Raw genomic sequence first — 13,758 nt, 5'->3', positions numbered from 1 at the left:
CAGCTAATTACATACACATATGCATCATTCCATAATAATTGGAAGTTTGGATATTAGGTATTTGTTAAAGACCAGGGATCCTAATTTGCCATTCCCATACCATAGTTTTCACTGTATGTATCTCATGAACATTATCATTATGCTCTGTACCAGAATTGTCACTGTATCTCATCATTGTTTGGAGTATACCTTTGCAGCTCCATAGTTATTAGAATGGTTTTACTTCCACATAATAGCCTTGTTCAAATAAAATCACAAGACCTTCGTAAGCTTGCTTAGTTACTATGGAGAAGGGCCTTCTTCCAAGGAGCTGTAGATTTTGAATATGCTCCTGATTGGACACTTTTTCCACTATATGTACAGAATAGGGGTAGGGAAGAGCGCAACTTAGGTTTTGGGGCAGGCCTCACTAGCAATTATGGCATCCTCTTATTTGGTTGCAGGTTACTTGCCTTCTTCTTTCAGCCCATCTCAAGAATTATAGTGCAGTTTTTGTGGAGAGCCCATGTTGGTTTGCTTGATTTATGTTCAAAATGGACATTACAATGCTCTTTGAGTCAAGTTTGTATATATTCCGAGTAGTCCTTTATTATTTATCAACTGAGGCATGATTGTTGTTGCACTTACTAAAAATAATCCTGGTGTTATTTTCTTTGAGAAAAGAAATAGACGGCTCAGATGTGTGCTTCTTAGCATCACATCAAATTGAATAATCGAATAGGGTTATATATCATCATATCTGCATACATAATATCTTCTGTAATTATATACCGGTGTAGGCTCTTGTTGTTAGATGATGAACTTATGTTATTTTATGCCAAGTAGTTAAATTTATGTGCACCTTCTCATGTGTTTACTTGTTTCTGCTTTTATAGTATGGCTTGGTCCTGTTGTGAAAAAAGATCCTGATATGTTCGACTATTCTGTTTTTTTCTTTATCCAATGACCTATTAATGTGCTTTGAGCATATGACAATTGTTTCCTCACTATCTTAGATTAGTAGTAATCCTTCTTTTATGTTTCTGCAATTTCAGTTCCTGCCTTTTGAAATTTCCTTTGCATTCTGTATCTGCACATCCCCTCTTGTGGGCTGTTGTAATGGTCTACTGAACAGCCATATCATGCTATGATTGCATCATTGCATGACAATGTACCATATGCTCATGCATTTCTTTTCTTACCGATGTTGTCCTGATGAGTTGGCTGGCTTACATGTGCGCCCTCCGTTCTAAAATAAGTGTCTCAACTCTGTTACAAAGTTGTACTAGAGTTGAGACACTTATTTTGGGACGAAGGGAGTAGTCTGTTGTGAAGGTCTACTTGTTTTAGGTAGCATTGCTTTCTGGAATACGTCATTGGAACCTGGTAACATTCACTGGTTACAGTCAGCAAGACAGGAAGAACATACTTGTGTATGAGTTCATGCACAACGAAAGGACCAACTTAGCTGATGGTAAATTTTCTCTGTGGAATCAACAACACGCTACTGTATATACACGTACGATTCTTTCGCAGCAAAACTTTGTCCATGAAGTTGTATTTCAGATCTTTAGAACTACAGGGTAGTTTCTATATTTGCTGATTCAGGTTGTCTTAGGCTGCAGCTCCCCGTCCTCCCCGTCCAGCTACCGTGTACCCCATATCCTTTGAAGAGGATAAATCTGAATGAAAACTTGGAATTACCTAATAGGTGCATACATGAACTATTGATGATGTGAATAGAAACACCCGTAGTAGCGCTGACCTTTGGCAACCTTCACGTCGTGCCTCCAAGGCAGGCCATGAGTGATGATTGCCGTGATGTTGGCCTTGCAAAAAAATAGGGCTTTGCTGACTGGTGACTGGCTATAGTTTGTGTTTGTTGTTTACATGTCAGTTTTTAACAATTTGACCTATCTTTTAAAGACAATATAGTTCACAAAAAGGAAACTTTTTATAGAAAATATATGGGTTTATATTAGACCATTCTAGACCATATCTCTTTAATACATAGTTTATTATATTTTCCCTTTTTAAATATGAGAGTGCCCATCTTACTTAGTGGCATTGCTATGCTTCACAGTATACAATATTTTGCATGCCTGTATAATTCATAAGTGGTTTTTCGTATTCAGGTGTTATTAATATGGTGAGTGATTGAAGGGGAGGCATGAGGAGAGAGCAGTCCAAAGGGTGGATGGAGCATGTGACTTGTTGATGTTAGTTTCCATTTCTGGAAAGAACAAATTTTCTATGATTTATGCTGATGTGTCAAAGTCAATCATTTGGATTCCCAACTAGACTATTATGTGTGTTCAATATTTTATTGTGCATTGATAAAATGTTTCGCCTGTGTTCACAAGTTGAATTTTGAAAAAGATATGCATAAGGGAGTTTGCCATTTAAGAAGGTTCTTGTTTGCCGCTGTGATTAAAAGTAGGAAATTTATATACCTATAACAGGACAGTTTCTCAAGCTAAAGTCTTATGTAACATGTAATATCCGAACTCTGTTTGTGCTAATAATTGTTCCCATTGTAAAAGGCCATGTTGCACAAGGTAGGTGTTTTGGGTTTTAATTAAGACAGGTGACACTAATTATGGGTTTGATCTTCAAATATGTTTGAACATTAGGTCAAGGAAGATATCACATGGCATCTTCGCGGCGGTAAAGTTGTATGTCATATACCTTGCGCCATTTGGCTCTATGTTACCTGAATAAGATAACAGAATATACATGCTACCCTAATGTTGCTAAAATCTACTTCTACTAGCACAGTCAAATATTTTCAAAACTCAATCTCATGTTTGGTTTTCTTCCCTTTTCTCTTCTAATGATGTAATTTCTTTTACTAAGATAACACCATGTATCCCTTTTCTACTTTGAATGAATTTACTGTATATATTTCTTATTTAGTTTAGTTCATCATTCAGAGACGGTGGAATATTTTTGTCCTTCACAGGTTAAATGAGCATTGCGTAGTCCTTCACAGGTTAAATGAGCATTGTGTAAAAGTATGTCTAAATTCTCTTTCTTCGAGTGCTTCAAGTAAATGAAATTGTCTATTTCAAATTTAATACCTTTTAATAATAATCATAATGAGAGAGGGGTATGATTCTCTCTCTCTCTCTCTAGAAATGTGTTTGAATCGCACAAAAAGATTCGTAGTTCTTATTCATACTTGAAACACGTGAGGCTCTGCAAATTAAACCATGTTTTTTTTCAGGGCGCATATGGATTTAGCAGACCAGAACTAAACCGACTGTATATACATGGCCTGTCCTTAGTAAAGGAAACTATTTTCATCGCGAACATGGCTTTAGTTGAAGGTTCTTGCAGCATGAAACTATTTTCATCGACAACATGTCTTCAGCAGGTCTCTGCGCCATTTGGCGCAACAGGTCAACTAGTATATGATAACAGAAGGAGTGGCAGGCCAAATGTCCAGGTCCGGCTGGACAAAGTTGTTGCATCGAATGAATGAAGGGACATGCTTCTGCGCGCCTCAGTGACACACCTAACCTCTTTGGCGCCCGACCACTGTCCTCTCCTGCTTAGATGCTCACTGAATGAGACCAAAGAGCATCGGGAGATACGAGCTAATGTGGGAAAGGTCACCGGCGTTGAAAGCCATTATTGTCAATTACTAGACGAGTAGAGGTACGAAACGGGACCTGAGTGATGTTCGAGAGGCCCTTTCTTCGGTCATGACTGATTTGCATGTTTGGAGTAAGACCTTTGGCAATGTTACAAGAGAACTCGAAAAATCACAATCACGGTTGAAAGAACTCACCAACATGAAGGCAGATCGGCGGAAAATAAGAGCCAAAATCCAAGCTCATCCCAAAGACCCCTCTATCTCCATTTCTTTAGTCATACATTATTGTGGGCGCCAAAAGAAATCCTCCTTGACCGAAATCAATCTCGGCAAATATTTTAAATACGGGTATATTTGTGACTTCACTCATACATGACACAAACGCCTCTCAGCCTTGTTCATACATCGTGAGCGACAAACGTGGGCGTCAAAATAACCTCTCCTCCATTTCCTCATTCATACACCATCGTCGCCAATACACCTTCTCCACCCTGGCCAGCCTCCTCCATCCATAACCCCATCCTCCACGGTCCTCCTCCACCATGCCAAAGCCACTACCCGAACCCCGTCGTCCACGACAAGAGATCGATACCTCTCATCCACGGCGCCGGATCAAGATCCTTGCATCGCATCCTCTCGCTTCATTCGTGCCGTCGTCCACCTTGCCGGGACCACTCCTATGACCGTCTCGTCCACCGCAACGGGGCTTATCCCCCGATGTCGCCATATGCCATCCCGGATCTGCTTCCACGCTGCTGACAACTATTGCATCTACAACACCCTCAGCAGATGCTAAACGGCGTCGCAAGAGTACTTGCTAGTAACCATCCGAGTTTCATGCTTAGGCCCCGCTTGGAATCGCTGTAAGTTGATACGTCCGGATTTACGGGTGTATATTACCGGCCGTAGCGTAACTTTCGTCCGGAATCAAAACGACGGCTGGTGGCATGTATCGTTTTTCAGGGGTATTAAGGAGCTAAACGATAATCCAAACGAGGCCTTAATATAACTCTAATCCAACCACCGAACAGCTACAACAAAATAATTATACAGCAAAACATTTCACCAACGTATGGCACTCGACAATACATAACACCAAAACCAAAAGCTTGTGCAAAACATTGGCAATTGCGGCACCAAGATAGTACATTCTTCTGAGGCATTAGCAAGGTCAACTACGGGCGGTCAGCGTGATCACAGTATCTTCTATGCTTCTTTTTCTCTACTCGTCCGCTGCTGCTTCAGCAGCTGCGATTGCTGATTCCAGTAGAGTATAGAACCGTTGGCTTACATTCTTGGCCACGGATATCATATCAAAAATGACGCTTGGATCCAACCCTGCGCCTCCCCTCTTGGTTAACCCACATATCTGGCCATGGCTGTTGACTGAAACGGAAACCGCAGAACTCATCTGCGATTCCTCCTCCGAGGTGGCATCAACAATGTAGTGCTTACCAACCTGTCTCAAGAACAAGTATATCACAAACTAGCAAATGTGATACATACATACACAGGAATGCATTTAGGAACACAACATAAGCAACCATCTAGTCATAAACACGAGAAAATAAAGAGGGCCGTTTTTCGACTAAACTAATTGTAGCACCAATGTTTACTAGAAACTGGTGCTGCACAACAGCTTGAAACATACTTTGCCGCTGGAACATCAAAATGGAGACAACCAAAAGTGAATTTAATAGTAAACTCAATTTGAATGACCATCATGTTCCTATCAAATTCTGATTATTATGATGCTACAGGTTTCTAAACCATTCAATAATCATGCAACTAATATACTCCCTCCATTTCTAAATATATGTATTTTTAGAGATTCCGAATGCGGACTAGATACGGAGCAAAATGAGTGAATCTACACTTTAAAATATGTCTATATACATCCGTATGTAGTCCTTATTGAAATCTGTAAAAAGACATATTTAGGAACGGAGGGAGTAGCATACTTCTTGGCAACAACTCAAAGAAAAAGAAAAAGGAAATCATATACCTTGGTCAATGTAATTATGACAGGCACACCAGAAGTGTCGAATTGCAAAAATTCTTCATCACTGATATCAACCTCAGGCTCCCCATCCGTTTCATTGTTAAGAGAAACATTAACTTTTGGTATACCTGTATCACTCAAAGCTACCTGCAAATAAGTACACAGAATATTAGTACTCCGCAAATGTACAAACCTCTTTTGTCTTAATTAATCATGCCAACCAATGCAATATGCACTAGACAGCACAGCACAATCATCAAGCATAACACAAATAGTTGACACTTGATAGCAACGCATGTAACAGAGTAGAAACTGCTGAAAATGACCCAAAGTCAAGCAATTCATCAAAGATTTACAAAAGTAACTAGAACTAATGCCTTGTTTACTAACTCCAATATAGCTCTGTGTTCTACGTTCCGAAAATCACATTGTTTCAAACAGCACCCTTTAAAAGTCTACCAAGGAACTCAACTACCGATTAAACTGGGGGATTTGCATCAAAACCTCATGCATGGAAGCCAGCAGAAATTGTGATAGCTGGCCTCCACAAACCATGATTTATATTTCACAAATTTGTTCTGCCTCGATGCCAGCGAATGACACAAAACAAATTTATCTGGGATTGATAAGCTCTGCAGCTACCAGTACATAAACAGAGATAAGAACAAAGAAGTTCAGTATAGTTTATATTTTTGAAGTTAAAGGACTGAGGAAGTATAATGGGAATCCGTATGCTTCCATTTGTTCCTTCTTTGTATCCCAACATAATGGCTAAGTCAGTCCTTTCATTCTCCATAGCCATTAGAATGGAGTACAAGAAAATGGATGACACTTTTTAACCAAAAAATATGCTGAATTAACGCTCCTGACTTTACTGACACCTTCAATAAAAGATATAACTTGGCACTTCAAGGGATACATTGGGTGAAGCAATGGAAACCACATACTACCTTTATCGCAGCTGCCAGTGCATCAAGCAAATTACCATCAGAACTGACCACAAGTCCATCAATGTACAGATCCCAGCAGGCTTTTCCCTCAACAACAATCAGAGACGATAAATCGATTGCAGCCCCTGAAATGTGCATTGTTGCATGTGGGCTCAATTAGATGGAAACAGTTATTGATACCAAGTGATGGTCTATTTGCAGTCTTCTAGAAAGAAAACAATATAAAAACATAAAATAATGAAAATCCACTCTCGTTGAAGTTTTCTTGACTACAAGAAGAGGACATCAGAAACAGAGCTGAATTTGGTTAAATCACTAAAATCCAAACAGGATCTTCTCTTAATGGTTAACCCAAGGAATTCACGAGCAGACACAACTTGGCAGATCGGAGAGGAACCTATAAGCTGGCAGTGTTTCACTTTTCTATTTTGGACAGATTGATTACCATACCAGTGTCCATTGGTGGATAGCCGCCCGATGTTTCTAAACCGAACTTAAGTTCATGTTTGGGCAATAACCGTCTATTGCCTAAAATATAGGCTTCTTCATTTGGAAATGACTTGCTATCCTCGCCTATTCCTACCAACTAAATTAATCACAACCGACTATTCAAACCTGGCAGAAAGTGCAAAACCACAGATGTAAAGAAAATACAGACGTACACATCTTTCTGAAGAAGGAAATAATCTGACTAATTTGCTTGCTGTCCAGAAGGGTTTACTGCCTGATGTGCTTGCTAAGTTATAGCAGTTTTAAATGGAAAAGTGTTGTAGTGATGCATATCTCGATAGACTATCATGAATAGAAAGTGTTTCACAGTTTCTTATAAAAACCTTTTTTAGGTTCAAATTTATACATATGAACTTGAACCGGTTTACCAAATCCTGCCCGGGAGCACAAAATCTGTAACCACCAGTTAGCAGCACTTTTGGCTTAAAAACGGAACCCTGCCTACAATTATTCCATGAGATAATCCATCTCAAGTTAAATAAAGGCAATTACACCATGCGATAATCCATCGACGAATCGGCGACTGACTGATGGCAATAGTGAAATTGACATGCCTGAACTATTAAAAACCAAGGAAAATAAATTGTAGTTGATGTATCTTAGTGAACTTTGCTTGCGGATTGGTGCATCCAAATATCGAACTGCAATTCACTTGATAACACAAGTTTGATGTAATGAAGTTAATATCTGTGTAGGGTTGTGCTTCCAGTATGAAAAAATGTACTGAAAAAATTGCTTAAAGCAATGTTCAAAAAGTAGGCATAATTGAAATCAGGCAAGAAAAATGGTATCAGATTTTATATCAAGTTTTTATGGAAATATTCAAGTATAGTATAACAAGTTAGGAGTGTAAAGCTGCATGAAATCGATGTGCACTGCAATTCCAATGAAGGCTTCAACAAAAACTGCGTGAGGGGCTTGCAGTACTTGTTTCTTGAGTCACAACTATAAGCAACCAAATAGAGTCCAGCAAGATCAAAACAAGATATGAGACTGAGACGTCTATTAAAAAAGATAAGAGAGACACAATTAATTGTGAACAATAAAACTGTATGTTACCTGCCCCACTTTTACCACCCAGTAAACATCTTTGCAGCGCAACAGAGAGCTCAGCAGACAATTCTTCCGAACCTCTACCCTAAATAAAATTAAATTTAGGGCAAATAAGTCAATTATGAGCCAAAAAAACTTTCAAACGGAATGTGATCAAAAGCAAACAAAAACAATTTCTGATATAGCTGTGTTTGAAAGTCAAGGATGTTCAGTCTGCTTTTTCTCTCGCATAGCAATCTACTGCTCTGATGTACAGCTCTGCCCCTTATGAGTTGTGCATTTGTCTAACAAAATAGTAATTAGGCTTGTACTCCTAATTAGTTTAGATCTTTTAATAATTAGCACATGAATGCTTTAACTAATACTACCTCCTTTCTGCTAGGAAAGTCCCATGTGTATCCCTAGATCGCCAATTCGACGAATGTAATATAAATTGTATATCACATTGTATATTTGTTGTATATCATTAGAAAATATAGCATCTAAAGTTTTCAATGGTATATCTGTTGTGATACATAACTCGTGTTATGTTGGTTCAATTGTCGACCTAGGGATACGCGTGGGCCTTTTAAGCCGGATAGGAGGTAGCAGCATATACATTTTGTTACATGGTGCATAGCAGGAACATATTTTTGTACTTCAATGCTTATTTAGCTTTAATGCATACTGTGATTACATAAGGAGTGCATCGTTGAAAGGAACCTATCTGCAAGGCCAAATAATAATGATACTCCCTCCTTCCATCTATATAGGGCCTAATACATTTTTCGAGACTAACTTTGACCAAATGTTAAAGCAATAATATATGACATGCAACTTACACAAAGCATACCACCAAATTCATATGTGAAAGGAGCTTCCAATGATATAATTTTCACATTATGCATCTTATGTACTATTAATCTTGTCAAAAGTCAAATGAGGTCTAGAAAAACACATTAGGCCCTATATAGATGGAAGGAGGGAGTATCAAATATCAAATAGCTTTTGATATTTCTTCACAGTATTACTAATGACCACACTACTCTTCATAGCCAACAATTCCATCATTACAATACAAGTATCCATTGTTCAGTGAAGACAATCAGCAAACCAGCTCATGTCTATGTCTATATTACATAAAAGAACCACATGAGATAACCTAAGTATAACACAGAAATAGTTGGTGATTCATCAGATTATTAACATAAGAGACTATTCTGTTTTTTCAGTATGATCCAAGTACAATGCATTACCAACCTCAAACATAGGCGCAGCAGTTGGACTACAATCAACATAAATGGAAACTTTTCCTTTGTCGGGATGAAGAATGGTTGGTTTCCCCAACTCAGCCTGCAGATGAATATTGACAGTAAGAAAAGAAAAACGTAAAAATAGAACTAAAACAGAGGAATAAGTAGAATAGAACATGCCAAGAGTTGTTTTTTTATCATCTCAAAGCTCTCTACACCGACAAAATATGAATGTGAATCACAATATTAGAACAATAAATGCCAAGTGATAGACAGTTAATTCTTAAGCTCAATGTCAGAGGATTGTCATTTTCTTGCTATGATTTTCAAAACAGAAACGTACTGTATAATGCAAGATATCTTCCATAGGGCAGAAATTATCATACACATAGATAATACGCATAACTCTGAGGCTGATTCATAGTCGGTCAGGTGCAAGGAAGTAAGGAAGCATACCTTGACGCTGGCGATAACTTCGGTCGCACCCATCCTAACACGCGCCGAGCCGTTGGCCTACAAGCACCACCACCCAATCCGAAAAAAGATTAAGCACGGTAGCAGCACCGAGGAAGGAGTACGAATTCTTCACATACCTGAGGGATGATTCCTGTCTCGACGGTGAGGGCCCGGAACTGCAGCCGCGTGCGGCCGTCGGCCCGGAGGTCCTGCGCGATGCCGCCGCGGATGAAGTGCTTCTCCCCCTCGGAGAGCCCCACCATCGTATCGTCCCGGGCACGGCGCGAGGCGGGAGAGCCTTGCGGTGGCGGCGCGGAAGGCGGAGGGAGCTTGGGGTGGAGCTTGGAGGGTAGGGTACTGTCGAGGTTTAGGTGATTAGGTCCCCGGAGATTGAGGAGGCGGCGGCGGCGGGTGCGAACGCTTGTGACGAGCGATTGTGGGCCGAGAGAAACAGAGGCTTGCGTGTAATATTATCAGCGGCCCCCTGGGTAACTTGGGCCGGACGTCGAGTTTTGGGACGCACTATTTGCCAGAAAACACACGGCGCGGTATTGGGCGGCCCAGTAACCGCGCCCATCATCATGCTGACGTCATGTTGTTTCATCAAAGAACAACAAAAATAATAAAAATTGCATACAGGTCCGTAGACCACCTAGCGGCGATTACAAGCACCGAAGCGAGTCGAAGGCGCGCGGCTATCATCGCCGCTCCCTCGTCGGATCCGGACAAAACTTATTGCAGCAGACAGTCAGGAATTCGTCGTGCTAAGGCCTCATAAAACCAATGCATCAGAACAACAACCGCCGCCGATAAAGAGTAGCATAGATCGGAAGAACCTGAAAATACACAAACATAGACGAACGATGACCAGATCCGAGCAGATCCGCCGGAGACACACATCCACACGCCCACCGGCGATGCTAGATGTACCACCGAGACCGAGGCTAGGCGGGAAGAACCTTATTCCATCTTTAAGGAGTTGCCGCCGTCTCGCCTTACTAAGCAGGACAAAAACCCTAACAAAACTTAAAAAAAAAATCTAAAAACAGAGCCATCCAGCCAACAAGGGCCGGGATCCACTACGCCCCATGACCCTAAGACCACCGGAGACGAGGCGGACCGGCGGCAATGCCGGCGGGATGTAGAGGAACCCTAATCTTTCTTCCTTCGGGAGGAGGACATAAAGATAATATATTTTTTTGTTTTTTAATTTTCTGTATTTCAAAATTTTCTAAACATATACTCCCTCTACATAAAATTATTTTTTAAACACAGTACAATTGAAGTCACTCACATACACTCACGTACACAAGCATACACAGATACTTTACCCCTATGAGCACCTCCGAGACACTAGGCTCGCATAGTATTTTGAGATTTTATGAAGTCACCACTGAGGTCTTGTAGTCAACGGGAACATCTCCTTCCACTCAACGAATATTTCCGAAAGCCTGAAATAAACCTAGAAATAATGGGAGCACCAATGTCAAGTCTAGAACTTAAACTCTGGTGGGCTGGGGATACCACTGTTCTCACTCTGTATTAAAATATAAGAAGACTAAAAAATCAAAATATAAGACATTTTTGACACTATGTCAAAAAAATATAATACGTTTTTTCACATTATGATAGTGCCAAAAACTGTTTTATATTTTGATACGGAGGTAGTATATTGCAAAAGAAACTTCAAATAAAAATTTAACAATGCTAATCTTGCATTTGAAAAAAATTAAACATGTATAAAAATGTTTCTGATTGATATATATACAGAAATGTACAATGTGACTAAAAAGTGTACTCCCTCTGATGCAAATTAATTGATGCAATCTCTGTACAATATTTTACATTGTATGAAGGCTACGTCAATTAATTTGGATGGAGGAAGTACAAAATATTAATCATGTGTATGAAATATGTTAATCGTGTGTACGGAAAATGCTTGTGAAGTTTAAAAATGTCACACAATTTCAGAAAATGTGCGTGACATTTCAAATAAAATATTTATACAATATAAAAATTGTTTGTGCAATTCAGAAAAATTGATTCATCCATTAAAAATGGACATTACATTTAAAACAAATGTTCACAAGTTTCACAAATGTGTTCGTGACATTTAAAAAAGCATGCTTGTACAATGTAAAAATGGTTTGCATGGTTCAGAAAAAAAAAATTAACATTGATTTTTTTTCCAACGTGTATTCAAAAATTTAACATGTATTAAAAAATGCTAAAAAATGTTTTTGTAAAAATGTTAAACATGTATTTGGATTTAAAATTTCATGAATTTAAAAATTATTCTCACTTCCAATAAATGTTCTCAAATTTTAATAAATGTGCACATATATAAAAAAAGGTTTTCAATTTTGGAAACTATCATGAATTGAAAAACATTAAACTTAAATAATGTTTTTGGATTAAAACAATGTTCATAATGTTTTTGAAAAATATCACCAATTTGCTGGTAATCCACCTGATGCTACCAACCCTTCCAATGGATATGGAAATCCAGTTGTCTAGATAAACAAAGGTTCTTCTTTTGGCTTCTCCTACAAGACAGATTGAACACAAGGGACCTACTTACGAGAAAGAACTTCTATGTGGAAAACAAACATATGTGAGTTGTGTGATGATGGGCCTAATGAGGATTTTATCCACCTACTTTTTTCTTGTGAATTCAGTCAAAACTTTTGGATTGCTCTAGGCTTTGAATTACATTTTACTATTTTGATATGTTGATGGAGGCCAAAAACAGAATGACTATCAAATGTTTCAAGGAGTGCTTGATCATAGCCTCACAGGTTACTGGGGCCAATGAAAACACAAAAATGGAATCATCTTTGATCACAAGCAAAGAAACTTAGAATATTGCATCAGTTGCTTCAAAGAGCACGTTACTATGGTGATCAAGAGATCCAAACCTATTCTAAAAGAGGGAATGCAATCATGGTTAGATTATTTTTAGAATATTATTGTAGGAGTGTAGCTATGTTATACCCCACCAATTGCAATTATCTCATTATATGATGAAAAAGAGTTACAGTAGGGGTCTTCCCTATTGTTTTTGTCCCAAAAACATGTTAACAAGTTTTAAAAAGTGTTCTCCAATTTTATACAAATGCTCGTGACTTTAAGATTGTTCTCCAATTGAAAGGTGATCTTGATTTTTTAAAAATGCTCGTGACTTTAAGAATGTTCTCAAATTGAAAGGTGATCTTGATTTTTATTACATTGTTGTCAGATTTTAAAAATATTATTGAATTCCAAAAAGTTTGTGAATTTTAAAAATATTCTCAAATTTTTAAATAATGGAATTTGAAACTTGCTCGTGATTTAAAATAAATATAATTTAAATATGTTCATGAATTTTCAAAGAAAACCCCCCAAAAAGGAAAAGCACAAAGAAATAAAAAATGGAAATAAAACCACCCAGAAACCAAAAATAAAATAGAAGAAGCCATCACACAAAAATGACAAAGTCACCCTAAAATGGAGGAAAATCGCCGAATGAGCGAACGGTGTGCTCACTCTCTAGTGGGCCGGTCCAAGGGTCGATGTTTCATGTGTGAAGCCGATATTCTGATGCAAATGGCGTCAAATTGGATTTGTGAATTTTATCCGACGTGTCCTGAATACGTTCATTCTATACTTCGTGCTTCAACAATTCATAGCCTATCCACGAAAACGTTTACCAGAGCCTGGTAGCTACAAATATTTACATGTGCCGTTAAGATAGCTGTGGTACGAGTGGAAGGGGTCTTCCAAGTTGTGGGCGGGAACGGGCAACCCATGTGAGAACGATCTCAACTTTTTATATGCCTCATCAGTATGAAATCATTAGTTTTTTTAACACAGTACAAACGCAAGCGCTCATATACACGCGCATACACTCATCTCTATGAAAACACATACGCACACCTTATCCTGATGAACACCTCCGAAAGACTGAGCCGGCATATCATCTCGAAATTTATGAAGTCA

At 38.7% G+C, this 13,758-nt stretch overlaps 1 protein-coding gene across 1 annotated transcript; it reads right to left on the bottom strand.

Moving 5' to 3' along the window:
- Window positions 1-4,561: 4,561 nt before the first annotated feature.
- LOC125523039 (exosome complex component RRP42) lies at window positions 4,562-10,225 on the bottom strand. The gene is made up of 7 exons (XM_048688076.1): window positions 9,918-10,225; window positions 9,781-9,837; window positions 9,332-9,424; window positions 8,099-8,177; window positions 6,530-6,654; window positions 5,583-5,726; window positions 4,562-5,036 (listed from the first exon to the last, which is right to left on the bottom strand). Exons 1-7 carry the CDS (start codon window positions 10,041-10,043, stop codon window positions 4,800-4,802), a joined length of 861 nt encoding a protein of 286 aa, XP_048544033.1. The 5' UTR covers window positions 10,044-10,225; the 3' UTR covers window positions 4,562-4,799.
- Window positions 10,226-13,758: the final 3,533 nt, after the last annotated feature.

This window comes from Triticum urartu, chromosome 7 (genome assembly GCF_003073215.2).
Source record: "Triticum urartu cultivar G1812 chromosome 7, Tu2.1, whole genome shotgun sequence".
In the NCBI taxonomy this organism is placed as follows: Eukaryota; Viridiplantae; Streptophyta; class Magnoliopsida; order Poales; family Poaceae; genus Triticum; species Triticum urartu.
This window is presented reverse-complemented; position numbering and strand designations above follow the sequence as displayed.

Excerpts from the sequence above, each read along its gene's own strand:
- LOC125523039 (XM_048688076.1), bottom strand. The coding sequence starts at position 10,043 with ATGGTGGGGCTCTCCGAGGGGGAGAAGCACTTCATCCGCGGCGGCATC. Across the intron at positions 9,838-9,917 it reads AGACAGGAATCATCCCTCAG|GCCAACGGCTCGGCGCGTGT; the intron begins GTATGTGAAGAA and ends TGGTGCTTGTAG. Across the intron at positions 9,425-9,780 it reads AAGTTATCGCCAGCGTCAAG|GCTGAGTTGGGGAAACCAAC; the intron begins GTATGCTTCCTT and ends ATTCATCTGCAG.